The sequence below is a fragment of the Podarcis muralis genome, chromosome 14, assembly GCF_964188315.1.
Source record: "Podarcis muralis chromosome 14, rPodMur119.hap1.1, whole genome shotgun sequence".
Lineage (NCBI taxonomy): Eukaryota > Metazoa > Chordata > Lepidosauria > Squamata > Lacertidae > Podarcis > Podarcis muralis.
The window spans coordinates 18,969,304-18,996,933 of record NC_135668.1 but is presented as its reverse complement, the minus strand read 5'-3'; the positions used below and the strand labels follow the sequence as shown (position 1 = coordinate 18,996,933).

General features: G+C 44.0%; 1 protein-coding gene across 4 annotated transcripts in view; it reads left to right on the top strand.

Moving 5' to 3' along the window:
• The window catches only part of ARNT2 (aryl hydrocarbon receptor nuclear translocator 2), a 158,148-nt gene that overhangs the window by 101,038 nt on the left and 29,480 nt on the right, over positions 1–27,630 (top strand). For all 4 annotated transcript variants that reach the window (XM_077918873.1, XM_077918872.1, XM_077918874.1 and 1 more), the window contains exons 9-12: positions 8,194–8,270; positions 13,722–13,856; positions 16,067–16,141; positions 21,886–22,037. In XM_077918873.1, the coding sequence (XP_077774999.1) occupies positions 8,194–8,270; positions 13,722–13,856; positions 16,067–16,141; positions 21,886–22,037 (439 nt within the window). The remainder of the gene's footprint in view (positions 1–8,193; positions 8,271–13,721; positions 13,857–16,066; positions 16,142–21,885; positions 22,038–27,630) is intronic.

The window sequence follows — 27,630 nt, the reverse complement described above, 5'->3', positions numbered from 1 at the left end:
GAGCGTTGCTAAGAGACCTCTATATTCCCTTCACAGAACTACAATTCCCAGAGTTCACTATGAAAAGGGATTGATTGCTGAACCACTCTGATAATTATAGCTCTGTGAGGGGGAAAGTAGAGCTGCCATATTTTGAAGAGCAAAAAAGAGAGAGCACATTTACTGACTTTTAACTATGGATCGCTATGATGACTCTCATTTTAAATACCCCTACTATATGTAGGCTATAGAAGCTGTGATATATCACTAGTAGCAATGCTCTGAACTTTCAGCAACAGCAAAATAGTAGTAGTAATAATAATAATAATAATAATAATTAATAATAATTAATACATATTGCTCCCTCACTTGCCACATGAAAGTATTCACATCTTTGTGAACATAACAATTTATTAAACTGTTTAACATGTACATATGGGTTCTCTTTAATGGCAGGAGGGGGTTAACTCTTGCCCTCCCAGGCTCCTCTTGTAGCTGAGCCAGCATCCTTTTAGTTCAGCCACAAGAGAAGGGATTTACACAGTATGTGGCCTGTTTAAGATGCTGCTCTGTTGTGATTCTCTGCTGCAGACTAGCTTAGCCGGGTGCCTTAGATCTGAGTCTAATGCACTAGAAAAAAATTCTTGGGTTACCGTAAACAAAACAAAAAACCTGGACATTTTGCCAATTTTAAAAAATCTGCCCAGACATAAATGTTTATCCTAAAAAAGAGGACATATCCAGGAAAAAGAGGACCATGTGGCAACCAGACCTGAAAAAGAGGTTGTGTCCTGGAAAAAGAGGACACATGGCAGCCCTACGAAGGCGTCTCCTAACAATTCTCGGCACCTTTAACAAGCTGCAGCTCCCAGGATTCATTGCAAGAAGTCACGACTGTTTATCGTGCTTTAAATGTATGGTGTGAATGTGGCCTTGGCTGCCAAGGAGCTCTAGCATGTTTATGTGGAAAGGTTTTTCTCTAGCTGAATGTAGGGTTTTGTTTTGTTTTTAACCCCATTGCCCTACAAAATAAACTAAGTGAGTGTTAATTCTGCACCCCAGGAGGGAAATGTTTGAAATTGCCTCATGAAAACCCATACTCTTGTTATCCAGCTATTTCGGTAGGTTATTATGACATGCGTAATGCATGTTTTGGTAGATTGTGAAACTGAGCACTGGGACATTAGTAGGAAGAGACGCCTTCGATGAAATGAGCCCTTTGCCCAGACCTTTGATCATCCATTTGCTTTGTCTGCTTGGCTAGCTGGCTGGACATATTAACTTTGTATAAATTGTTGCATTAACCCTGCCCACAAAGTGCAGAAACGAAATGCCCCCATCCCTCAGTATTTGTCGTTCTAAATTTAATTTTAAAAAGTTTTTGTCTCCCCTTCATCCCGCTCAATTAAGGGATCTCATATTTCTGAGAAGGAAATGAATTTTTATGCAGTCCATATGATGTTTTTCCTAATCGGTTTTGTTCATCGCATAACAATTGATGGAAAATATTTGGTTGAGAGAAACTGTAAAGTGTGTGTGTAGGAAGTTTTATAAGTGTTAAAGCAAAGCCAAGACTAGTGTTCCCATCCGGAGAGTTCCCAAGTGCACGTCGCACACAGAAAGACCCTCAACCCACCCAAGTGTCAATAAAATAAAAGCACATATTTCTTTTTCAGTTAATTCTCTCCAAATTGTCACTTTTTGTTTTGTTCTAGCTATCCAGGTTCTGTTTACCATCAGGGCCAGCTCTACTATTAGAGTGAGACAGTTGCTTCAGGCGGCAGATACTGGGAAGCAGCAGTAGCAGCCTCCATTCCTCCTATGCTCCCTGGCTATTCCCCTCTGTTGGAAATTTGAGTTGTTTGTGCCACAGAAACTATCACCCCCCCCTTCCCCATACAGTGGTACCTTGGGTTAAGTACTTAATTCGTTCCGGAGGTCTGTTCTTAACCTGAAACTGTTCTTAACCTGAAGCACCACTTTAGCTAATGGGGCTTCCTGCTGCCGCCGCGCCGCCGGAGTCCGATTTCTGTTCTTATCCTGAAGCAAAGTTCTTAACCTGAAGCATTATTTCTGGCTTGGAGTGTGTAACCTGAAGCGTATGTAACCTGAAGCGTATGTAACCCGAGGTACCACTGTACTAGGAGAACATTATTATGATGATTCTTGTTTTGAAGTAAGATTCAACTGAGGGGTGCCATCTTGTCCCATTATGTACAGTGGTACCTCAGGTTACATACGCTTCAGGTTACAGACTCCGCTAACCCAGAAAACGTGCTTCAGGTTAAGTCAGAACTTTGTTTCAAGATGAGAACAGAAATCGTGCTCCGGCGGCGCAGCAGTAGCGGGAGGCCCCATTAGTTAGAATCATAGAATCATAGAGTTGGAATAGACCACAAGGGCCATCGAGTCCAACCCCCTGCCAAGCAGGAAACACCATCAGAGCACTCCTGACATATGGTTGTCAAGCCTCTGCTTAAAGACCTCCAAAGAAGGAGACTCCACCACACTCCTTGGCAGCAAATTCCACTGTCGAACAGCTCTTACTGTCAGGAAGTTCTTCCTAATGTTTAGGTGGAATCTTCTTTCTTGTAGTTTGGATCCATTGCTCCGTGTCTGCTTCTCTGGAGCAGCAGAAAACAACCTTTCTCCCTCCTCTATATGACATCCTTTTATATATTTGAACATGGCTATCATATCACCCCTTAACCTCCTCTTCTCCAGGCTAAACATGCCCAGCTCCCTTAGCCGTTCCTCATAAGGCATCGTTTCCAGGCCTTTGACCATTTTGGTTGCCCTCCTCTGGACACGTTCCAGTTTGTCAGTGTCCTTCTTGAACTGTGGTGCCCACAACTGGACACAGTACTCCAGGTGAGGTCTGACCAGAGCAGAATACAGTGGCACTATTACTTCCCTTAATCTAGATGCTATACTCCTATTGATGCAGCCCAGAATTGCATTGGCTTTTTTAGCTACCGCGTCACACTGTTGGCTCATGTCAAGTTTGTGGTCAACCAAGACTCCTAGATCCTTTTCACATGTACTGCTCTCAAGCCAGGCGTCCCCCATCTTGTATTTGTGCCTCCAGTTTTTTTTGCCCAAGTGCAGTACTTTACATTTCTCCCTGTTAAAGTTCATCTTGTTTGTTTTGGCCCAGTTCTCTAATCTGTCAAGGTCGTTTTGAAGTGTGATCCTGTCCTCTGGGGTGTTAGCCACCCCTCCCAGTTTGGTGTCATCTGCAAATTTGATCAGGATGCCCTTGAGTCCATCATCCAAGTCATTGATAAAGATGTTGAATAAGACCGGGCCCAAGACAGAACCCTGTGGCACCCCACTAGTCCCTCTTCTCCAGGATGAAGAGGAACCATTGATGAGCACCCTTTGGGTTCGGTCAGTCAGCCAGTTACAAATCCACTGAGTGGTAGCATAGTCAAGACCGCATTTTACCAGCTTCTTTACAAGAATATCATGGGGCACCTTGTCAAATGCCTTGCTGAAATCAAGGTAGGCTACATCCACTGCATTCCCTTCATCTACTAGGCTTGTAATTCTGTCAAAAAAACGAGATCAAACAAGTTAAAGTGGTGCTTCAGGTTAAGAACAGTTTCAGGTTAAGAACGGACCTCCGGAACGAATTAAGTACTTAATCCAAGGTACCACTGTACTGATGTTCTGTGAAATCATAAGGACTAGCAGCTTTCCCCCACTAAAAGCCAGACTACTTAGGATTTTGTGGGATCTATTGAATTTAGAAATGGACACCTTGCTCCAGAACTTGTGGCATATCTGTGTCATAGACACAGCACCCCCTGCCCTGTTTTGCCTCAAGCAGCAAGATGTCTTGAGCTAGCCCTGTTTGCCATTACTGCTTAACCAGAGAGCCTTATAGTCAAGCAACCTGCATCTCCATTTTTGTTTCAGTGACTTTTCCCCCCTCACAGAGCTACAGTTCCCTACGCCCTTAACAAATTAACAGCCCCCATGGTTCTTTTTGGGTGGTTGGGTGGGTATTGTGCTTTTAATGTATGGTGTGTAAACAGCCTAAGTAGCTGGAGACATAGCTGTCAACTTACAGATTTGAAAATAAGGGACCAGCAGCCTCGAAAATAAGGGACCAGCAGCCAAAACAAGGGAGCAACAATTACTTTGATAAAATACATATTTTGTTGCATGCAAATGGCTTTACATACCTATTAGATCCATAAATTACCATATAGCATATATTCAACACAAAAAAACAGCAACAATTTGTTGTTGAGAAAGCACAGCTGGACATAGAAAGGGCCCCATTACCTTCAGTAGCTTATTTAAGGGACATCTTCAATAAGGGACAGCAGCGGGACATGGCACTGGGATAAGGGACTGTCCCGCCAAATAAGGGACGCTTGACAGGTATGACTGGAGATGGAGGAAATAATTGAACCAATTTGGGTAGGAAATTTAATGTACACACACACACACACACACACACCCACACACACCCCTCCTCACACACACCTCCATGTAAGCAGAAAACTAGCACAGGGTGGAACAGATTGTGCTACCCACTCGCAATACTCTTCAAAAACAAACACTCATTGTCTCTACCCTTTGACTACTCAAAGTATATTATCTGCATTAGCCCAGCCATCTTTACAACAGCCCTGAAAAGGAGCTCAATGATATTATCTCAATATTTGCAAATGGGAGGGGACACTGAGGTTAGGAGATTGTTCCTTGCCTTTAGCCACCTTCACGGAAGAACAAAGGACAAAAGAAGACAGGTCTGCAAAAGAAATTGCATGGACTAATCCGTATTTAGAAATAGCTACTGTCATTTAAATAGAAGCACTACATACATACCCCAAATGGTAAGCCCACTTCCACAATGACAACAAATTCTGCCCATTGCATGATATGCAAAATACCACACCCATATGGTGCCGTGAAATGGGGTCTATGGGGCTGGCATTTGGGTTCAACCGTGTTTCCAATATGAAATAATGGTCAGGCATCAGTCTTCCTGGTGTAGCCATATATGTATGCAAAATTATACATAACATTACAAAAGTGGTAATCCACCTTAAATCCTTGCTAATGTTCTAAAGTTACTTTTTTGCAACTATCAGCCAGGAGAAGAATGACTTTTTTCCCAAGCCAGAAATGTAAACGGTGGACTTTTACCAATAGTAGCACCTGAGTTGTGACTGGATTAATTTTTTGGCATATTTGCTCTGAAAGGTCTATTGAGTCATGAATTAATTAATACCAGACCAATTACTTGATTTCTTATGAGTTGTGCATATGATGGGATAGCACAGCTAATAAATTTTCCAACATGGTGTTGCTTTAATAGTATCTGCTACTTAGATTTAATCTACTTTTCCCCCCCTTTCCAGTACTCCATCTATCAAAAACCTCATTTCTCAACAAGGTTTCAATTTTGGACATTTATTTATGTTTCTTTACATTTACAGTAGGCAAACTGTTTTTGAAAATGTCTGCCTGGTCATTTGCACTGCACACACTCTGTTCGATGGACTTCATTTGCCTTTAGTGAGCTCATCCCCTAGCCCAATCTGGTTGGCTTTGTGGTGTAGTGATGCCATCCTGTTCACTATATGATTCCCTCACTGGCTGGGAGCATACATGTGACTATACCAGGAATATGACAGCTGTACTAAGGCCTTGGCGATGTGAATAGTGCATCAGCAACAGCAGCAGGAAAATCTCTGATGCCAAACACTACTACAGTGGTACATTGGTTCTCGAACTTAATTCGTTAAGCTGCGGAAGCCGCGTCGGACATTCGGCTTCTAAAAAACGTTCGCAAATCGGAACACTCATTTCTGGGTTTGCGGTATTCGGGAGCCAATTTGTTCAGGAGCCAAGCCATTTGAATACTAAGGTACCACTGTGAATTTTTATTATTTCGGTCACAGACCAGTTTCAGCCCACATACAATATCAAGGAAGTCATAAAACACGATAGGGATACAATTGAATTTGCAATTAAGTATAACAGGGACAATACAGGTATAGCAACAGTTAAAAAATATATAAATTAAAACTTAGAAGGTACCACTGTATATCACACTGGCTCACTAAACTTACCATTATGCCAAATGACTGGTGCACCCTTGGCTTCTCCTCTTCCAGAAGTGCTTCCCTCAGCGACCATTCCACCTGGTCACAAAACATTCGTGTAACTTTGAAGAATAACTGTCCTTTAGTTCTTGCTCTTCGACTCATGCCAAAGGCTCACATGTTTGCCAAGGCACTAGCTGTACAAGAGCACTGCTGGATCAGATCAGCGACCCAACTAGTCCAGCACCCTGTACTCACAGGAGCCAACCAAATGCATGGCAGAAACCCACAAGTAGAACCTGCTGTTGTTATCTTTACGTAACCTTTACCATGCCTAATCTGCCAAGGTGTATGTTGTTGCCTGGTATTTAAGGGAGAGCAGTAGGCAATGCCAGGGCCCCACGACCAGCAAGAGAGGCCACCAGCCTGATAGTGCTACCATTTCCACTTTGCACAGAATACAGTGGTACCTCAGGTTAAGTACTTAATTAGTTCCGGAGGTCCGTACTTAACCTGAAACTGTTCTTAACCTGAAGCACCACTTTAGCTAATGGGGCTTCCCACTGCCGCCGCGCCGCCGGAGCACAATTTCTGTTCTCATCCTGAAGCAAAGTTCTTAACCCGAGGTAATATTTCTGGGTTAGCGGAGTCTGTAAACTGAAGTGTATGTAACCTGAAGTGTATGTAACCCGAGGTACCACTGTATTCAAAATTCAGATGCAAGAGAATTCTATTTGCATGGCCTGATTCTTCCAGGTGAGGGTGCTGCATACACAGGCCCCCCCCCCAAATCCTCCCTCCCTCCTCCTCTCTCTTACATACACACTACTGCCCATATAGAAGAGATTAAAATACTTTGAATTGAATTTCTTTTCAAAATACTGGCTTGCTTTCTAATCCACTTGACTAATATGCCAAAATATGTTTCTGAGCAATTCATAACTCTTGTGCGACGTGAATCTAAGAAACTCTGGGGAATGGGGCTTTAAATAGCTTAGAATCACTCAAGCATTTGTAGGAAGTTTATGGCCCCAAAACACATTTTGGGTAATCTGATTAGTTAAAGATTTAGAAAACTAGTGGGCAGCTAATGTACCCAACATCGCTATTTGTGCAACCCCGAGGCACCAAAAATAGTATTCTGGAATGCCTTTCTATTCTTTTCATGTTTAGAACATAAAATCCTATTTAAAAGGTTGGAAACACACAAAGCATAATGAAACACCCACATATTTTTTCAGTTTGCTGGTTCCTTTTCAGTATGACAGAATATGTTGGTGATCCGTTTTTGGTTTTTTTAAAGAAAATGCAGAGTTCTTGTTCTACAGTAAAAGCAAAAAAACAAAACTGCCCTAAAGAAGCCAGTATGATACATGAATGCACCCTGGGAGCAATCTTCATTGATCACAGCGATGCTTATTTCGGACCACGTCAGTTTGGCTTGTAAACTTTGGACACCAACAAAATACATTAAACCAGCTGAAATGCAACAACTAGCACTTAATTAAAATGCAAATAATTTTTGCAAAAATGTGTTGCCATATAAACTGCTAGCGTGAAGTGGGAACCCCATAAAACAAAAAGTACCCAGCCTCTTCTGGATTATTTCCTTCATTCCCTAACTTCCTCTGTGCTTATCTTAAACCAAAATAAACTTTGAAAGCCTCTATCACCTTATTCACTTGCTAGAGCAAGGAGGGTCTGTCAGTTCCCCTGATGTTCTAGTAAATGACATCATTACTCTGCATCTATCTATCTATCTATCTATCTATCTATCTATCTATCTATCATCTATCGATCATCTATCATCTATCTATCTATCTATCTATCATCTATCTATCTATCATCTATCTATCTATCTATCTATCTATCTATCTATCTATCTATCTATCTATCTATCTATCATCTATATCTATCTATCTATCTATCTATCTATCATCTATCTATCTATCTATCTATCTATCTATCTATCTATCTATCTATCTATCAGAGTTGGGCTCCCTTTCACTACTGCACTTCTTTTAGGTTGGTGTGAAGGAAAATGAGGGGCTCAGAGCTGCTGTCTGCTCCTTGGAAGAAAGACAGCGTACAAATGTAAAAAACAACAACCTGTATAACAGTGGAATTATTACATTGTTGTTGTTCTTAGGAATGACTATACCAGAAGAAGATGCCGAGGTGGGACAAGGCAGCAAATATTGCCTGGTGGCAATTGGGAGGCTTCAGGTAAATACTTTAAAATGTTTTCAAAGGTGTTTGTATGTTTTATTGCCATGGACCACTGGAACTCCCCATCAAATCTCACCTATGATGTGATCAACTGGCCTTAACAAGAGGTTGTCGAAATCCAACAATGCCCTTTCAAATACCCTGATCCTAAATCCTGTCTGTTTGAAAGTAAAGGTTTTCACACTCATTGTGTTGCAGCAGTCATGAACTTGTCCCTGATTATAACAAAACAGGTGGCTTCATCCTTGGAGGGCAGTTCCTTAGCTTATGTGTGTGGAAATGTTATACTGGTGCTTCCACATAAGACGCAGCTAATTGTAAGATGAAGCTACCTTTTACATCAGGGGTCAACAAGGCTTACCGGGCATGGGCCGGATCACTCCCGTGGAGATCCTTCGTGGGCCAGGCTGGCACAGCGCAACACCAGAAATTGTGTCTGTGCATGTCTGCGGTGCTGGAAATCACTTCTGCGCATGCCCAGACGCTATAAATTGTGCCTGCGCAAAAGCGATTTTTGGCGTCTGGGCATGCGCAGAAGCGATTTCTGGTGCCACAGACATGCAGAGACACAATTTCTGGTGTCTGGGCATGCGCAGAAGCAATTTCCAGAGCCGCAGAAGAGAGTCCCCATGTTGCGCCGCGCCGTTTTAGCGCAGTACGAGGGGACTCGCCAAGTGGGCGGCTCGGTTCGGGGCGACTCATGGGCCACTTCCGGCCCATGGGCCGCAGGTTGGGGACCCCTGTTTTACATGGATTCTTCAGAAGCTGTTTTATGCTGGCTGTCTTGTGTTGTCATTGTACATCCACACGAACCAACCACACAGTCCTGCCCAACCGATTTGCCATCGTTCCCACCCCTTTCCTCTCCGCTCCCATCTTTTAAACTTTAAGCTCAAGCGGCTGAGAGTGAATCTAAGGGACAGATGTTTTATCATCTCTCTTTATCTTAACAACTTGAAGGTGGCCGTATTTTTTATTGAATTTTGGGGGGGGATGCTGCTTCTCGTATGGACCTCTGCAGCTGTGCTTAATTTAAAGCCCATTTTCCTAAACCTTCACTGTTCGCTGGGGAGAGGAGGGGGATGTTTGTGATTGTATTCCAAGTTCCTCCTCATTTTGGCAGGCAGGGGGTCTTTTTTCAACACACTCTGTATTGCACAGTTCTCTGCGGTCAGAAACCACAAATGGAAAATGTTGCTGGTGCTACAGATTATGTTTGTGGTGAGTGTTCATTAGTGCATTGTACCATGCATTACGTACCCAATTTTTCGATTGTCCATACTGATGGATTGATAATAGCTATGTGCAGGTCCTTCTCCCAGCAGCAAAAATGAAGGAACACAAAAGTACACCATGGCCTTCCTATACACCCCTGCAACCTAACCCAAATCGCATCCTCCTTATAAAGTACAAGGATGGGGTTCAACTTGAGAATCACCTCAATATTCGTTTAATATTAAATAGTCATGTTGAGGTGGACATGCATTAAGCGGGGAAAGCAGGAAAAGGCTAGCACGTTCTATACACAAATGACCGTTTGCGTAAAAAATACAGTGGTGCCCCGCAAGACGAATGCCTGGCAGCACGAAAAACCCGCTAGACGAAAGGGTTTTCCGTTTTTGATTTGCTTCGCAAGACAATTTTCCCTATGGGCTTGCTTCGCAAGACGGAAACGTCTTGCGAGTCTTGCGATTTTTTTCGCTCCCCCCCCCCCTTTTTCTAAGCCGCTAAGCCGCTAATAGCCTTTTAGCCGCTAAGCCGCTAAGCCTTTAATAGCCGCTAAGCCGCTAAACCGCTAATAGCGCTAATCCGCTAAGCCGCTAATAGGGTTGCTTCGCAAGACGAAAAAACCGCTAGATGAAGAGACTCGCGGAACGGATTATTTTCGTCTTGCGAGGCACCACTGTACCTTTCAAACACCACCCACTGCCTGCACAGTTATAACCGGCAGCGATGTGTGTCACACAGTTGCGTGGTGAAGAAATGCACAATTACCCCTGAGCGACAGTTGCGTTTGTGAAAAATACGAATACAGCAATCCCTCACAAAGTAAAAAACATCAGTATGTGTGGCACCTTAGATGTGCAGCTGAAAAGGTCTTGGTTCGGTTATTTCACCCACTGGTTTTGGAAGAGCTTACTTCCAAGTAGGAATGGACAAACGTCGATTTCACTTCTCCCAGCTTTTCCAATCTTAAATTCAGTTTTCCACATTTCCTCATCAAACCGCGCTTTTAAAAACATCATTAAAATCTTGAGATTTTAGTGCACTTTTTTCTTATCGCACATACAGTGGTGCCTCGCAAGACGAAAAGAATCCATTCCGCGATTCTCTTCGTCTAGCGGTTTTTTCGTCTTGCGAAGCAACCCGCTTAGCGGATTAGCGCTATTAGCGGCTTAGCGCCTATTAAAGGCTTAGCGGATGAGCTGCTAAAAGGCTATTAGCAGCTTAGCGGCTTAGGAAAAGGGGGGAAGCGGGGGGGGGGAATGGCAAGACTCGCAAGACGTTTTCATCTTGCAAAGCAATCCCATAGGGAAATTCGTCTTGCGAAGCAACTCAAAAACGGAAAACCCTTTCGTCTAGCGGGTTTTCCGTCTTGCGAGGCATTCGTCTTGCGGGGCACCACTGTATTTTTCTATGCAATTTTGACTGGCATACGTATTTTTCAAGCAATTAACCCAAATATAATGCGTTCCCCCATCCAGTACATGTGTTTTTGTACACACCGTTTAGCTGAAGAGCTGCATTGCAAAACTTGGAGAAGTTCCTACTTTCCTTGGAGGTTTTTAAGCAGAGATTAGATGGTCATCTGTTATGGATGCTTTAGTTGAGATTCCTGCATTGCGGGGGGCGTGGACTAGAAAACCCTTGGGATCCCTTCCAATTCTATGATTCTAAGTGCAAATTTTTAAGGGTAGTTGTGTTTCAGTTCACATGTTGGTTTGAGAAGTGCAAAACAGATGATTTCTCACTGAAATGCAAACAATTGAATTCCTCTCCCATCCGCACTTCCAAGGAAGTGCATCTTTGCACTGCGGTCTTAATCACACTTGAAGATCCCAAAGTGATGGAGATGAAGGGAGCCAGTGTGGATGTTTTGCAGATGATACAGCTGCCAAAACAAACTGTTGTCCATATGGAGCAACCAAACATCTCTTATAGAAGGCTCACTGTGAGCAGCCGAGGAGATCATGGCATGCGATGGGATAAGGGCAGGTTTAATCGCAGAGAAGTTGGAGGGGGCAGAAATTATTAACTCCTTTCCCCCAGGAAGTAAATCATTCAGCTGGAAGTCTTGTTTTTCCTTAGACTGACATCCTGACACTTGCTGTTTAGGGGACAGTTTTAAGGAAAGGAAAGGAGCATTGTACGTGCTGTCCGTACCCGAGAAACCGATCTGGCACTGTGGGGTATGGAGAAGAGGTCGTAGGAAAGAGATATTGCTTGCAGCCTGAAAAACAAATTGCTGATTTCCTCATAAAGTCCTTTGCATTCCCAGAACTCTTGAGTGGCCATGTTACTGCCACAAGAAAGGGTTAGAGTGGACTGCTCTTTAAATATGCTATCAGCCAGGGCTGTCTGTCCTTAACTTTTTTTTAATTAAGTATGAAATACACACAGGCCACAAACCACAGAGCCTAGGACTTGCCGATTAGAAGGTCAGCAGTTCGAATCCCTGTGACGGGGTGAGTTCCCATTGCTTGGTCCCAGCTCCTGCCAACCTAGCAGTTCGAAAGCACATCAGAGTGCAAGTAGATAAATAGGTACCGCTCCGGCGGGAAGGTAAACGGCGTTTCCTTGCACTGCTCTAGTTCGCCAGAAGCGGCTTAGTCATGCTGGCCACACAACCCAGAAGCTGTCTGCAGACAAACGCCGGATCCCTCGGCCTATAGAGCAAGATGAGAGCGCAACCCCAGAGTCGGTCATGACGGGACCTAATGGTCAGGGGTCCCTTTACCTGTACCTTTTACACACAGGCCACAGTGAGCTTCCTCCTTCCTTCTCCTCTTTTACATGCCCAAGGAAGAGATCAGAAACACCCACATTTAGTTTTAAACTGTCCACAGTTCTGCACGATGCCCAAATTCTGGGGACTGCAGTTTATTTAAACCATGATGTCAGAACAAGCCAGTATCTGCAACCACAGTTCAGTCGTGGCTAATGAATACTAACCATAGTTTAAACAACTCACAGTTCCCTGAGTTTGGACGTGACGTGGAACATTAGATGGTTTAAAAACAGAAGTGGAACCCTCTAAACTCATTGCATGCACAAGGCAGGATGGGGGGAGCATATGAGTTCAAGTCTCGCCTTGGCTCGTTTTTTTGTATTGTTTGAATTTGGCTATACCTTCAGTTGCAGCCATTAGTTGCAACATGATCCTTGCATTCCTTGGAGCAAGGCATGGATGAAGGAAGTCGCACTTCTATCCCATGAGCTGCTTTGGGGCAGAGGAGAAGTTGTGTTCAGCCTGGGAAGTTCTGCTCAAAGTGCTTCCGTTAATATGAAGTACATTTGGACAGCGCGGAGGGTTAGGTCCTCACCTGCAATGGCCCAGTCCTCTAGAGCAGGGGTCATCAAGCTTTTGGGGCAAACTGGAGAAACTGCTGTGGACGCCACACCTTTCCCCTCCCACAACCAAATACCACAACACCACCCATTATGTTGGCTACAAAAGAATGATTCTTTCAAGCCTAATTTCATTGAGGGGAAGGGACGCTTTGGGGACCAGAGAAGGCTTCTGCAGATGAATTTGCAGCTGTGGGTGCCATTTTCGCAACCCCTGCTCTAGAGTAGCTGAGTGAGAGAGAGTTCCATCTTTGCCTACAGGTTTTAAAACAGGCCTCTAGCTGGCTCAATAAGAAATATTGTGTGTAAATGTGAGGCAATGTGAGCATGAAAACACTGCGTGCTTTTTTAAAAAAAAACAACAACCAACCTCTTTGACTTTTATTTTATGCGGTTGATTACAGTTTGCATAGCTCAAAATGTAATAAAACTATTTTAAAATTCGACTCCAGGGTTTATTTAGACCGCTTTCAAAGACCTTTGATTATTTTAAACAAAACCATTTTACTTTGATGAAGCAGTAGCTTTCAGATAAACACTTGACATCCTGAGAGTCTTGATCATCTTATAATAAGTGTATTGACTTAAGATTTATTTCTGTATGGTATTTGTTTACTGTGTGAGACACTTGGAACAGCGCAACTTGAAAATGGCCCATGAATTATTCTTTCTTAATTCTGCTGGACACTAGATATCCCTTGTGCTTTTTGCTTGTGTGTTTGAATGATGTTACCTGCTCTAAGAGGGAAGTCACGTGAGTGGGGTGAAAGTTTAAAATGTGGGCAATACCTCAACAGATTTTATTGCAGGCAGAAATCAGACTCTACATGGAGATCTTCCCTTTCCTTGGAATTTAGCATCTCATATTGTTTCCCCCAGGTTACCAGTTCCCCGATGTGCATGGACATGAATGGAATGTCTGTTCCCACAGAATTCTTGTCCAGACACAACTCAGACGGAATCATCACCTTTGTGGATCCAAGATGCATCAGTGTCATTGGCTATCAACCCCAGGTCTGCTCATTACCTTCATGGGAATTGTAGCTCTGTGAGAGAAATATAGGTCTCCTAATGTAGGGCTGCTATACGTCCGAGAATCAGGCAGGAAAACGGCGTCCGGGCAGATTTTCGGCAAATCAGCAAAATGTCCGAGGAAACCCGGACGTATGGCAAGGGGGGTTAATAATTTTTTAAAAGGCCAAAGACATAGATGGGGGGGGGGGGAGAGATGTTCCCAAAACAAGCTCAAGAGCTTCAAGAAAAAGGAAAAAAAATAAAGGGAAGAAAGGGGGGAAGAAAAAGCTCAACACTTTGGATTTGCACTTTGGTGTTGGGATACTGCCAGGGAGATAAAGTCCATCTGAGCCCCCAAGCCGGCTGCCGGACGATCCATCGATCTCCCGTAGTCACGCAGTCACGCAGTATCAGCAATTAGCGACACGAAGCCTCAGAAATAGATTGCCACATTCTTAGGCTGGTGCACACTCTTTCAGCAGAATCCACACAGCAAAAGATGCACAGCAGGAGAGCATATTTACAGTTTATTCAACGTTGGTCAGAACAAAGAAAAGACATGACTGCCTGCTACAGCGTTCAGGCACGAAGGAAGAAAACGAAAGCAACTGAAAACATAAACATCCTATGCAACAGGAAATACGCAGACTCTGTGACTCACAGCCTGCTCCCTTTTAAGGTGGAACAGAAATATCCTAACATTTGGGGAATATGGCAACTCTACCTAACAGCTCTTAGAATCCTTAACAGCCCCCATGAAGGGCAGATGGTGTCATGAAATTCTACTCAGTATTGATCCAGAGTAGATTCCAATGTAAGAGTAAGAACTTAAACACGCTGCAGGATTCCCCCAAAGTAGACCAGAGGCAATTGTATTACATCCAGCAGAGCTTTACTGCTTCTGAAGGCAAATGAGCATAACGGTCACAAATCCAATACATTCAGGATTGGGACTGTCCATAAGAAATCCAGTTGCAGCAGACTTAGCTTAAACTTACTTATATTAAGTCTAAACCTTAGCACTATGAACAGAACACCACACCAGAAGGAAGAGAGATAGTAAGAGAAAATGAAACCCAGGCTCCTTCTGGCCTTACTTTTATAGTCAGCATGACCTTGACAGAAGAGATAACAAAACCAGTTTACACCAGCTGTACTCTGCTTCTATGAAGAAATAACCCAAACATCATGAACCTTCTGCTTCTTTCACACAGAGAAACTTCCAGAACCCTCTTGAATTTATTAGAATAGGAAAGATCTCTACACATCAGATCAATACTTTCTGCACCAAGAAATGCAAACTGACAGATGGGACCTTAACTGACTGCATGCCTTTGAGCCAAATGTGTTGGGGAGTGGCTTGGGAGTCCAAACCCGGGGTCTTTTACAGGGGCCCCCAACATTCCCACTCCTTCCCCACTTTTTAAAAACTGCTTTTGGGTGCTCCATAAAGCACAGTGCTGATGAGACCTCAGCCACCCACCAGCTTGATTTCTCAGAGGCATCTATACATATAAATTAGCGCATTTGTACAGCTTACTGCAGAATACAGTCAGTGTGAAATATTCGTTAGAGTGTCAGACTAGGACTTGGGAGACCAGAGTTCAAATCCCAACTCAAGTCATGAAGCTCACTGGGTGACTTTGAGCCAGTTACTTTCCCTCAGCCTAACTTACACCACAAGATGTTTTGAAGATGAAATGGGGAGAAGGAAGAACCATGTATGCCATCTTAAACTACTTGGAAGAAAAGTAGCTGTAAAGTAAAAATAATAATACAGTGGTACCTCGGGTTACAGACGCTTCAGGTTACAGACTCTGCTAACCTAGAAATAGTACCTCGGGTTAAGAACTTTGCTTCAGGATGAGAACAGGAATCATGCTCCGGTGGCGTGGCAGCAGCAGGAGGCCCCCATTAGCTAAAGTGGTGCTTCAGGTTAAGAACAGTTTCAGGTTAAGAACGGACCTCCGGAACGAATTAAGTACTTAACCCGAGGTACCACTGTAGTACTTTCACTGCATAGGTCTTAAGGTTGGAGCAGCTGAAAGAATACAGATCCTACTTAGAGCGACTGTTGCATTTTGTCTCTGAATCTAGCTATCTATAATAGCTATACCGATACTGAAACTTATCTGACGCCCTATGGAGTTTGGAAACTTGTTTGTAATTTTTACATTTCTGTTTTTCTCCTTTTGTGGATGCTTTACTAGGACCTTTTGGGGAAAGACATTATAGAATTCTGCCATCCAGAAGATCAAAGCCATTTAAGAGAGAGCTTCCAGCAGGTAACGTTTTACCTAGGAACTGTGCCTCGTTCCTCAGTTACTTTTAACACCAGTACTGTTGGGTATTGTGTTATCCAAGTATATAGATACATTATACATATATAAAAGTATAATTTAGACAGACAACTATACTCTCCCCGATGCTCTTCAACATCTTTATGCGCCCCCTCGCCCAGCTTGTTCAGAGTTTTGGGCTGGGTTGCCATCAGTATGCCGATGACACCCAACTCTATCTGTTGATGGATGTCCATCCTGACTCGGCCCCAGACACACTGACCAGATGTTTGGAAGCTGTGGCTGGATGGTTACGTGGGAGCCGGTTGAAGCTAAATCCTTCGAAGACAGAGGTCCTGTGGCTGGGACGGGGCGATATGGGATTGGGGGGGCAACTCCCATCTCTTGCGGGGGTGCAATTAGTGCCAGCACCGTCCGTTAAGAGTTTGGGTGTAATCTTCGACACCTCCCTTTCCATGGAGGCGCAGATTGCAGCTATAACAAAGGCGGCATTTTTCCATCTCCGCCAAGCTAAGCAGTTGGCTCCTTACCTCTCTCGCCCTGACCTAGCCACTGTGATCCACGCGACAGTCACCTCCAGACTGGATTATTGTAACTCGCTCTACGTGGGGCTGCCCTCGAGACTGACCCAGAAACTCCAGCGGGTGCAGAATGCTGCAGCGAGACTCCTCACGGGGTCCTCGCTGTGAGATCACATTCACCCGGTGCTATACCAGCTGCACTGGCTCCCGGTGGAGTACAGGATCAGGTTTAAGGTGCTGGTTTTAACCTTTAAAACCCTATACAGCCTAGGACCCTTGTACCTACGGGACCGCCTCTCCTGCTATGTCCCACAGAGAAACTTACGGTCTTCAAATAAAAACATCTTGAAGGTCCCAGGCCACAGAGAGGTTAGGCTGGCCTCAACTAGAGCCAGGGCTTTTTCGGCTGTGGCTCCGATCTGGTGGAACACTCTGTCACAAGAGACTAGGGCCCTGCAAGACAGAGTTGTTCCACCAGGCCTTTGGCCAGGGCACAGCCTGACTCCCTCCTTCGGCAATCTTCGCGGAGCTCTGGCCCAATGGTTGCCATTGGTTTGATTTGGATTAATTTTATAATGAATGGTTTTAGAGTGTTGTGTTGTGTTGTGTTGTACTGTTGTATTGCTTTATTGTTGTTAGCCGCCCTGAGCCCGGCTTCGGCTGGGGAGGGTGGGATATGAATAAAATTTATTATTATTATTATTATTATTATTATTATTATTATTATTATTATTTATAACCCTTGGTTATATATGGGTATATTAGGTAGCCTGGGTATCTCTCTCCATTAATGCTAAAATCCTAAAGCAGACTCACTCATGAATCACTGTATCTTTTATAAACACGCAGATGGTTGCTGGATTACTACCTTAAACAGTCATTGTACAATCACATTACACACATGGTGTCTACACCAGTGGTGGCACCAAGCAGTTGGTATCACATTGAACCAACAACACTGGCTTATAGTTTGAATATTAAGTACCAGTGTGGTACAGCAACTGCAATGTTGGGTTTCCATGGGGAAAAATCAAGTTGGAATCCATGTTCATTTGTAAAATAATAATTGTCCAGTGTCCTGTAACAAGTCAATAGGCTAAGTCACATCATGCCAAGCCACAGTGAAGGTCTACCAAATACCATCTGGTGGAATTCAACATGTGATGCAATGTCATTGTGCTCTGAATTATCCCCTGCCCACCCATGGCCCATGGAGACAAGGAAACTCACAATATGATGAGGTCATGTCACACATTGTGTTTCCTTAGACATTTTCTAAAACAAATGGAATCAGATGGCAGAAATGGCTAAAAGCAGCAAGCAGTGGTAATAAACCAAGGAGGAGGAACCTGTGGCTCTGCTAATGTTACTGGGATTCAACTGCCATCATCCCTGAGCATTGGCCATGCTGGCTGAATCCAATGAGAGTTGGAGTCCCAACAACCTCTGGAGGGCCACAGGTTCCTCACCCCTGCCATAAAAGAACGTAAAAATATCCATAAAGGCCATAAGGGGAGAACTGAGGCGGGCATCCCTGCAGAAGGAGTTCCATTGCTTTGGAGCCACCACGAAGAAGTCACTGTCCCTTGTTGCTACTTGAGGCCGTTGACCAAATTTTATAAAAGGCAATGTTTTGAAATATACGCTGTGTTGGCTCAACTCTCGTTGCAGGAGTCAGTGGGTGTTTCTCTGCCAATTTAAACAGGGCCAAACATACTTAAGCTGTCAATTAACATGTTTAGAAAATACCACCCCTACGATATAATTGATTTTTTTTAATAAAAAAAAAGTTGTTTACTTAAAATCACCAAGAATAAATGTATAGTTTCTGAATATTTTGGCTTTCAATACAAAGAATTCAAATGTAGCATATAGATTCTCCAGCAGAAACATACAAGCATATGGAAGCAATTCCAAGCCTAGTTTTGGGTTTCTAGAGCACCAGTGATATATAATCAGAATTCATGTCATTGTACGACAAATTGAATCTGATTGATCCAGCATGTGTTTTGCCAAGCAATTTGGCATGTTACCAGTCACACCTTCCAGATGCTTTTCTTGCCATATTTAACAGCGAGTACTATGTATCGACTTCGGACGGTTACTGGAATTCAAATTTTCCAGTTGAAATGTGGACGGCTAATTTTAATGGGTTATATAAGTTAGCAGAGTGGCTTGAAAAACGCAAATGAAGTTCAGAGAGAAAAGAAACTGGATAAAGTAAACCGGATAGAGTAAATAATAGGAGGATGAATAAGCAGAGAGGTTTTATGTTTCTTGCCTAGTTCACAGCAGGAAGATATTCAACAGCACATACAGGAGGAAACTCCCTCAGAACTACACAGCCAATCAGTGTGTGCGAGCCAACCCAGCAAGAATCATGGCATTCTGACTGGTTGCTGGCAACCAAGAGGGTGCTGGTGACTTAAACAGTTAGCAGAATTAACCCTAAGGTTGCTTATTAAATAATCCCTGCTGTTGTATTTCCAACAATATATAAAGGGTGAAAACCATTCCTGGTTTATTCTCCCAAAATATTTTTGCCTTGCGAAAGAGACACTGCTTATTCAGGATCTTATCAGCCAAAGGGAATGTGTAATTATTGCAAGGATTGAGTTTTTGAATACCGTATTTTTCACCCTATAGGACGCACCGTCCCATAAGGCGCACCTAGTTTTTTGGGGGGGAAATAAAGGGGGGGAAATTATTTTTTTCCCCAGGCGCGGGGCGGGGGCGGGGGAAGCCTGAGCTTCCCCCAACCCCAGCCCCCAAACAGGCAGCTCTCTGCAAGCCGTGGGAGCCCAGTGCTGGCTCCCGCTGCTTGCGGAGAGGTGCGCAAAGGCTGGACGCGCTGAGCTCAGTGCGCACAGGTTTCAGCATGCAGGCAACTCTCCGCAAGCAGCGGGAGCCCAGCGCTGGGCTCCCGCTGCTTGCGGAGAGGTGTGCGAAGCCTGGAGAGCGAGAGGGGTCGGTGTGCACCAACCCCTCTCGCTCCCCAGGCTTCAGCGAAAGCCTGCATTCGCCCCATAGGACACACACACATTTCCCCTTCATTTTTGGAGGGGGAAAAGTGCATCCTATAGGGCGAAAAATACGGTAGTTACTTCACATTGTATTTTGAATCCTAGGTAATGTGCAATAGTCTTAGTCACCTTCGTTTCCCCATTCATGTTGCTGACTGGCTTGCTGTTTTACAGGCTATTTCTTGCCGTTGTTCACCGTTCAAATTGCTAACAGTTCTGCTATTCCTTACCAGTGCCAAGCTCTTGTACATCTCATTCAGATTGGGGACCAGCTTACTTTTTTCATCCCATGTTGGGTCCACACTATTGCACACCTTTCCCCACTCTGCTCACCTCCCTACCCTTCTCCCTACCCTCTTCATTCTGCAGATCTGCAAAAAACAAGCAAACTCAGAAATGTTTTGTTCTATTAGGGACATTTATCCATAGATATAATTTTTGCTTCCAAAAAAATGAAAGTGGGATGATAATAATAAAGTCAGGGAAGCAACTGATCTCCCAATATTTTTGTTTTAATTTCTGTGATTTGTTATGCAGGGGAGCCTCTTAAGATATAACTCTGAGATTATCTCATCAAAGGCCCTGGCAATCAATACGTTGTTACAAGATTAACAGTGGGTATAATAAGCCACTGAAAATCAGATGTTTTTGAATTTCTGGCCTTATCAGGAGCTGTTTAAGGCAAGATTGTGTGGTGAGGGATTTTGGAGTGTTTGGCCAGTGTCCGTTTCAGGGTTTTTACTTCCTGTCAAAGATAAAGTCGTTCGTCAGGGGTGGGAAAAATTAAGTCTGAATGAGGCACTTGGAGGCCAAAAACAACAAGGAGAATTTTGTATCAAAAATTGGAGAGGATGGCTATCTAATAATACCCGTTAGGAAACAGTTCAGCTGGCCATTTACACACTGTTCTGTTTCATTTTACGATCCCATTGTTGGGTGTGGCAGTAGAAAGTTGTTGTTCAAAGGATATGGCTCATCTGATTGAAGCTAGAGATTTATTTTAAATAAAGCATGAGCTCTTTGGGGTTTTTTTTCTCCCAGGCATGAATTTCTGGGAACTGTAAAAGGGGAAGGAAAAAAGAAGAAACTCCTTTCCAATTCTGCCTGTTCTATTGGAACTGAAGATTCCACTTTACTCATAGATCCCCAACCAGTTTACAGCAGGTCCCTCAACCAGTTAATCCCAAAAGGCAGTGTTGTGTGGTAGACAGAGCTCCATACTTGGAACTGGGAAACCTGGGTTCAAAATTCCTATTCAGCCACGATTCTCACTCTCATAGGATTGTTTAAAGGGGGTGGGGGAGCAGATAATCTCTTTGAACTCCAGGGAGGAAAAACAAGATATGAATGCAAAAATATATAATAATGACTTGCTGTCAGGATGTGGGTTCTCTTCAGGTAAACAAGATGGAATGAGTCTTATTTGGAAACCCCAATGCAAATGGCTAAAGGAAAGGACTCCACAGTGGGAAGTTGGTGGCCATCTTGAAACTGAGGCTTATGCCAAGACAGGTCATGCCTTGAAGATTCATAGGCCCTGTCTGTTATTTCCATGAAAAATACGTACAGTAGTAGGTGTTAAGGTTGAACTGTGGACTGTATATCGAAAAGGGCCTATGGTACCAACACCCATTCATGCTAGTGCCCACAAAGGGGCCATTTGTGTTTATGTGTACTTAAGGGATCTGTCTACCAAAATGTTCTCTGTCGTTTTTGCTGGATGAGGCAAGCTGCCCTTCCATTGTAAAAGCAGCTTGCCTCATCACCTGAAAGATCTACAGAACTATGTAAAAAGGAGGAGAAGCACCTTCTGTTGTATATAGGGCTCCCCTACAATCACAAATATTGCTCCTTGGGAGCACAGCCCATATCAGTTACTGATCTCACCTCCGCCACCTTCTCTCCGTGAGAGCCAGTGTGGTGTAGTGGTTAAGAGCAGTAGACTTGTAATCTGGTGAACCAGTTTCGCTTCCCCGCTCCTCCACATGCAGCTGCTGGGTGACCTTGGGCTAGTCACACTTCTCTGAAGTATCTCAGCCCCACTCACCTCACAGAGTGTTTGTTGTGGGGAAGGAAGGGGAAGGAGAATGTTCGCCGCTTTGAGACTCCTTAAGGTAGTGATAAAGCGGGATATCAAATCCAAACTACTCCTCCTCTTCTTCTTCTTTTACAATGGCCTCTGCAGGTTGTTAAACTGAAAGGACAGGTGCTCTCTGTGATGTATCGCTTTCGTACCAAGAACCGGGAATGGATGCTAATCCGGACCAGCAGCTTCACATTTCAGAACCCTTATTCGGACGAGATTGAGTACATCATCTGCACCAACACTAACGTAAAGTACGTGTTTCACCCTTAAATTTACGGTTTTCCCCATCGCCTTCCCTTCTCTGAAACACTTTTATGCCCTTCTCTTTGTGGTTTTCTAAAGATAAAAGGTATGTTGTCTGCACTAGGCCTTGCTTAAAGCCATTCCATGTATTATGACAGAGTAAACCCAAGCTTCTCACTGAATGTACTTAAGAACATAGGGAGCTCCCTCATATCAAGTCAGACTACTGGTCCAACTAGCTTAGTATTGTCTGAACTGACAGGCAGTGGTCCTCTGGGGTTGCAGATGATGACCTCTTTAGGTCCTACCTGGAGATGCTGAGGATTTATCATGAGTCTTCCTACACTCAGTGGAGATGCTCTACCTCTAAGCTATGTCTCTCCCTTGACAGCTCAGCTAATCCATCTTAACTGATATGTTGTACCTGTATGATACATGTGTTTCCATTCATGCTTACATTTTAATGCATATACTCAGGCAGGGTGGGGATGTTACACATGCACCTAGAAAAAACGTAATGTGTGAAATGATCCCCCTTTTCCTGGGTGTCAGAGTTCAGCAGGGCCAGAGGCAAGCCGTATGGTCCAAACCAGCACCATTGGTGCTGATCCCTGCTGCAAGGTTTGTTTGTTTAATGATACACTGGGAAGGAAGATTGCTTTGCACAATCAAATGGCCACCTGCTATGGATGCTTTAGCTGAGATTCCTGCATTGCAGGGGGTTGGACTAGATGACCCTTAGGGTCCCTTCCAACTCTACAAGTCTATGAAATCCCATGCATGCTTATGGAGATCCAGCAGCCATTTCCCAAGCTTTCTGGTCTGCAACTTGAAAAAGGGGCCTCCGGTGCCTTAAAAAGTCTTAGCAGATTTGTGGCATAAGCTTTCAGTGGACCATATATATCACAGTTCATCTGAACCTTCAAGTATTGTCCTCTGTTGGTAGAAAAAATCATGAGTACAGGCAGGGAGTGGATGGGATGATGGAAACACCTGCAGGCCAACCTAATAAGGAATGAGATCTCCACCTCCTCTCCACCTCCTCTTCCCTGCTTCTCATTGCCTCACTCTGAGAAAAATACTCGTGGGTCCTCCTTCAGAGCCAGGCATTATTTTTTATTTTATATACTTTGTTGAAAAAGAAAAAAGTACAAAATTACAAGTGCACAGAGTAAGATAAGACACAAAGAAGAAGAAGAAGCAAGAAATAGTACCCATGTAGAGAGGAAAAAGAGGGACGCGGGTGGCGCTGTGGGTAAAACCTCAGCGCCTAGGGCTTGCCGATCGCATGGTCGGCGGTTCGAATCCCCGTGACAGGGTGAGCTCCCGTCTATTGGTCCCAGCTCCTGCCTCCCTAGCAGTTAGAAAGCACCCCTAAGTGCAAGTAGATAAATAGGTACCGGTTTATAGCGGGAAGGTAAACGGCGTTTCCGTGTGCTGCGCTGGTGCCGGCTCGCCAGAGCGGCTTCGTCACACTGGCCACGTGACCCGGAAGTGTCTCCGGACAGCGCTGGCCCCCGGCCTCTTAAGTGAGATGAGCGCACAACCCTAGAGTCGGACACGACTGGCCCGTACGGGCAGGGGTACCTTTACTTTAGAGAGGAAAAAAACCCCAGAAAGATATTGAGTACATTGCAAAAAGGGGGGAAATTATTCCTGTAGTTCACTAGACCTTAACCTAATAGGGCATTTATAAAAATGAGTCACAAATATTGTTAAATTTGTCCATAACAAGACTACGTTTCTAAACAACTTGTTCACGTGTAGCGAGTTTGTACATATCTTCAATCCAATCATGAAGGGGATCTGCATTTTTATTTTTCCAGTTCATCAATACCAAAAAAGTAAAAATACTTTTTACTCTAGTAAGGGCGCAGAGAAGTCCATTCACATTTCCCCTTTGTTAGATTCCATGTGTTGGGTATATAATTCAAAAGAGCCAGGCATTCTTGGCGAGGTGGCAGTGTGCATCATGGTGGTTTGCCAAAGCAGCTAGGAAGGCTTTTGAAACAGTTTTTTTATATATTTAGAAAGCTTTAAAAAATATAATAAGCTTTAAAATACTTGTAGCTGCTGCAGCAACACAGGCATCCTCCTTGCTATCTTGCCCAGAATGCCTCGCTCTGGAGAAAGGGCCACCTTGGCCTTTTCCCAGAGCAAGGTGAAACAAGTCTGAGGGAAATATGGAGAAGCCTTGTGCCAGGCCTGAACAGCTTGCTCTCAGGTTAGATCCACACTGTGCCTTTAAGGCGCATTTAAAACACATGACCCCCCCCCCCTAAAGAATCCTGGGAGCTGTAGTTTGCAGTGGGTGCTAGGCATTGTAGCTCTGTGAGGGTAAACAATAGTTCCCAGGATTCTTTGGGGGAAGTCATGTGCTTCCAATATACAGTGGTACCTCGGGTTAAGTACTTAATTCATTCTGGAGGTCTGTTCTTAACCTGAAACTGTTCTTAACCTGAAGCACCACTTTAGCTAATGGGGCCTCCCGCTGCTGCTGCGCCGCTGGAGCACGATTTCTGATCTCATCCTGAAGCAAAGTTCTTAACCCGAGGTATTATTTCTGGGTTAGCGGAGTCTGTAACCTGAAGCGTATGTAACCCGAGGTACCACTTTATACTGTGGATGTGACCTCTTTGTCACCTGAGACCAGATTGAGGAAAGTTTTCTCAGTGATATTGCCTTCACTGTGGAACTCTTGTCTGTATGGAAGCCTTCCAAGCTAGTGGTTCTTTTTAAAAGGCTGATGGGGAAATGTTTCTGTTTTGCTTTGGAGGTGGGTGGCTAAACTGCTTGTGGTGTCACTGTTTTTTTAATCCTCCAAGATCTCTGTGCTGGTTCCCCCCCCCCCCCCCAGATTTTTTAAATGCCTGCTGCTTTTTTATTGTGTGTGTTTTTTCCCCTTCTCCTTTAATGCAGTTTTAAACATTTATGTTGTTTTGATTGCTAAGTCATATTGAGAGGCCTGACTTGGGTCCAAGCGCTGGTTAGGAACTTGACAATAAATCAATGTCTCTTCCACATCAGCGAACTGGAGGAGCAGAAGGGGCCAGCTCTGACAAACAAGTTTCTGTTTCCACACCGTCCAGAAGGCTTCAAGAATCTGGCCTTTAAATTAGCCGGTGTTGACTGTTCTGCCAGCCTTTCCCTTTCAAGGCTGCATACATAGGCACGGCAGTGCATTCTGAGAGAGATGATGCCGCGGGGGCCTTCCTTGGATCCTGTTATAGCTATCCTCAGTTGGCTTCGCAAAACAAGCCCGACTTGTTGCCCAAATATGGTGGTTGGCTACTACCAAGGTCTCCGGCTAACGCATTGTTATTATTCTTTCCAAGTGAAATGGTAATGTCAAAGAGTGACATTATTGGCATTAAGTGAAATGTTGGCAGCCCTTTTTCCTTTTTCTTTTTTGGAAAGATGTGCCTGTAGAATTATAAATATTAGAAGAAGCTAGGATTTTCCACATGTTGATAATTCTGGCAGATTGTTCCTCTTTTGAGAGCTCTGTCCGTGAACTTGGAAAGCCTGCTCTGGTTGGCATTTGCTCGCGTCTCTGTCGAAATGAGCCAAGCGGTTTTCTGACAGTGACGGATGATTCAGGGCCTTGGACTGCAATTGGCGGAATTATTCTTATCCTAAGGTTGGCAGGTGGTCATTGGTTGAATTGCTGTGACCTAACAGATGCTGCATTGGGACGCGGGTGGCGCTGTGGGTTAAACCACAGAGCCTAGGACTTGCCGATCAGAAGGTTGGCGGTTCGAATCCCCGCAACGGGGTGAGCTCCCGTTGCTCGGTCCCTGCTCCTGCCAACCTAGCAGTTTGAAAACACGTCAAAGTGCAAGTAGATAAATAGGTACCACTCCAGCGGGAAGGTAAATGACGTTTCTATGCGCTGCTCTGGTTCGCCAGAAGCGGCTTAGCCATGACCCGGAAGCTGTATGCCGGCTCCCTCGGCCAATAAAGCGAGATGAGTGCCGCAACCCCAGAGTTGGTTACGACTGGACCTAATGGTCAGGGGTCCCTTTACCTTTATCTTTGACAGGTGCTGCACAAGCATCCTTGGGCAGCTGCCGAGTCCCCAGCACTCTGGTAGGACCCCTTATAAAATTATGCTGCATCTGGCGTATAGTGGGAAATAAGCGTGGTGGCTTCCTGGTGCCAGTTGGGAGAGAAAGTCCTAAATGGCCCCAGCCCAGTATACCTGAAGGAGCGTCTCCACTCCCATCGTTCAGCCTGTATGCTGAGGTCCAGCACCGAGGGCCTTCTGGCAGTTCCCTCACTGTAAGAAGTGAAGTTACAGGGAACCAGGCAGAGGGCCTTTTCAGTAGTGGCGCCCACCCTATGGAATGCCCTCCCATTAGATGTCAAGGAAATAAACAACTATCTTACTTTTAAAAGACATCTGAAGGCAGCCCTGTATAGGGAAGTTTTTAATGTTTAATGCTGTATTGTGTTTTTAACATTTGGTTGGGAGCCTCCCAGAGTGGCTGGGGAGACCCTGCCAGATGGGCGGGGTATAAATAATAAATATAATTAGTTTTAGAAATGCCCCCATTGGGTAAACCCAGGACCACTTCAAACCTGGTGATAATCCTGGCTCTGCCATTGGGCCTAGCTAAATACTAACCAGAATTTCAATATTTCTCAGAAGCTATGTGATGCCACCTTAAGTGCAGTTATTTTAGCGATAAACAGCATTTCTAGGAACTGTTTACATATGAAGTGCAATTACCCATTATACTCCCTTAGAATGATATTTGTTATTAAAAGAGGCAGATAAATAAAAATGTGCTTTAATAATAAATATAGGTAGTGAATGCTACTTTCTGATACGAACACTCAGACTGGAAAACAAAAGAAAGAATGAGTGAACGGTAACATTTTATTAGCATATATCAATAGGCTGGGATTTGCTGATAATAGAGGCAGATAGATATAAATGTACTTCAATAATAAATCTTTTTAGTGAGCACTGTTTTCTGTTAAGAACACTCAGACCCAAAAAAGAAAAGAAGGAAATAATGAATGAATTAAAAAAACAAAACAAAACCCTAACCAAAAATCAAGAGACCATCTGTATAGAAACCAGGGTGAAAAAGCTATCCATAACCATCAGATAAAAAAAATAAAGCAAATGCATAGATTTATTTTTAATTTTTTTTACAAAGAGCTGTAGGGGGAGCTGAAGATTGCATTAGTTGGTTGTGTTTATTTGATACTGCCTTCCGGCTGGAAGCCATCAGCTTTCCAGATCTGGTTTCCGAGTGGAAAGACAACTAAACATTAGGTTCAAATGTTCACTTATTTCCCTGCAAAAGAAAATAATAATAATAAAGATTATTTTGGGCACAAACATCCAAAATGAACTTCCTGGAGAAGCGAAGAGTTTAATGTTTAGCCCTTTGTGCTTTGTTCTGCTCCAAAGGAGAGTCCCATGTAAAATTTTTGCCTTCCCACCAACATTCCCATCTGTGTTAATTTCCGTTGACTTTCGGCAGAAGAAAATATGGCAAGTGCGCTGGTTCCATCCAAAATATGAGACCCAATGATGTTGAATGGGCTTTATGCCCCTTTCCCATGAACTCTAAAGTGGAATGAGAG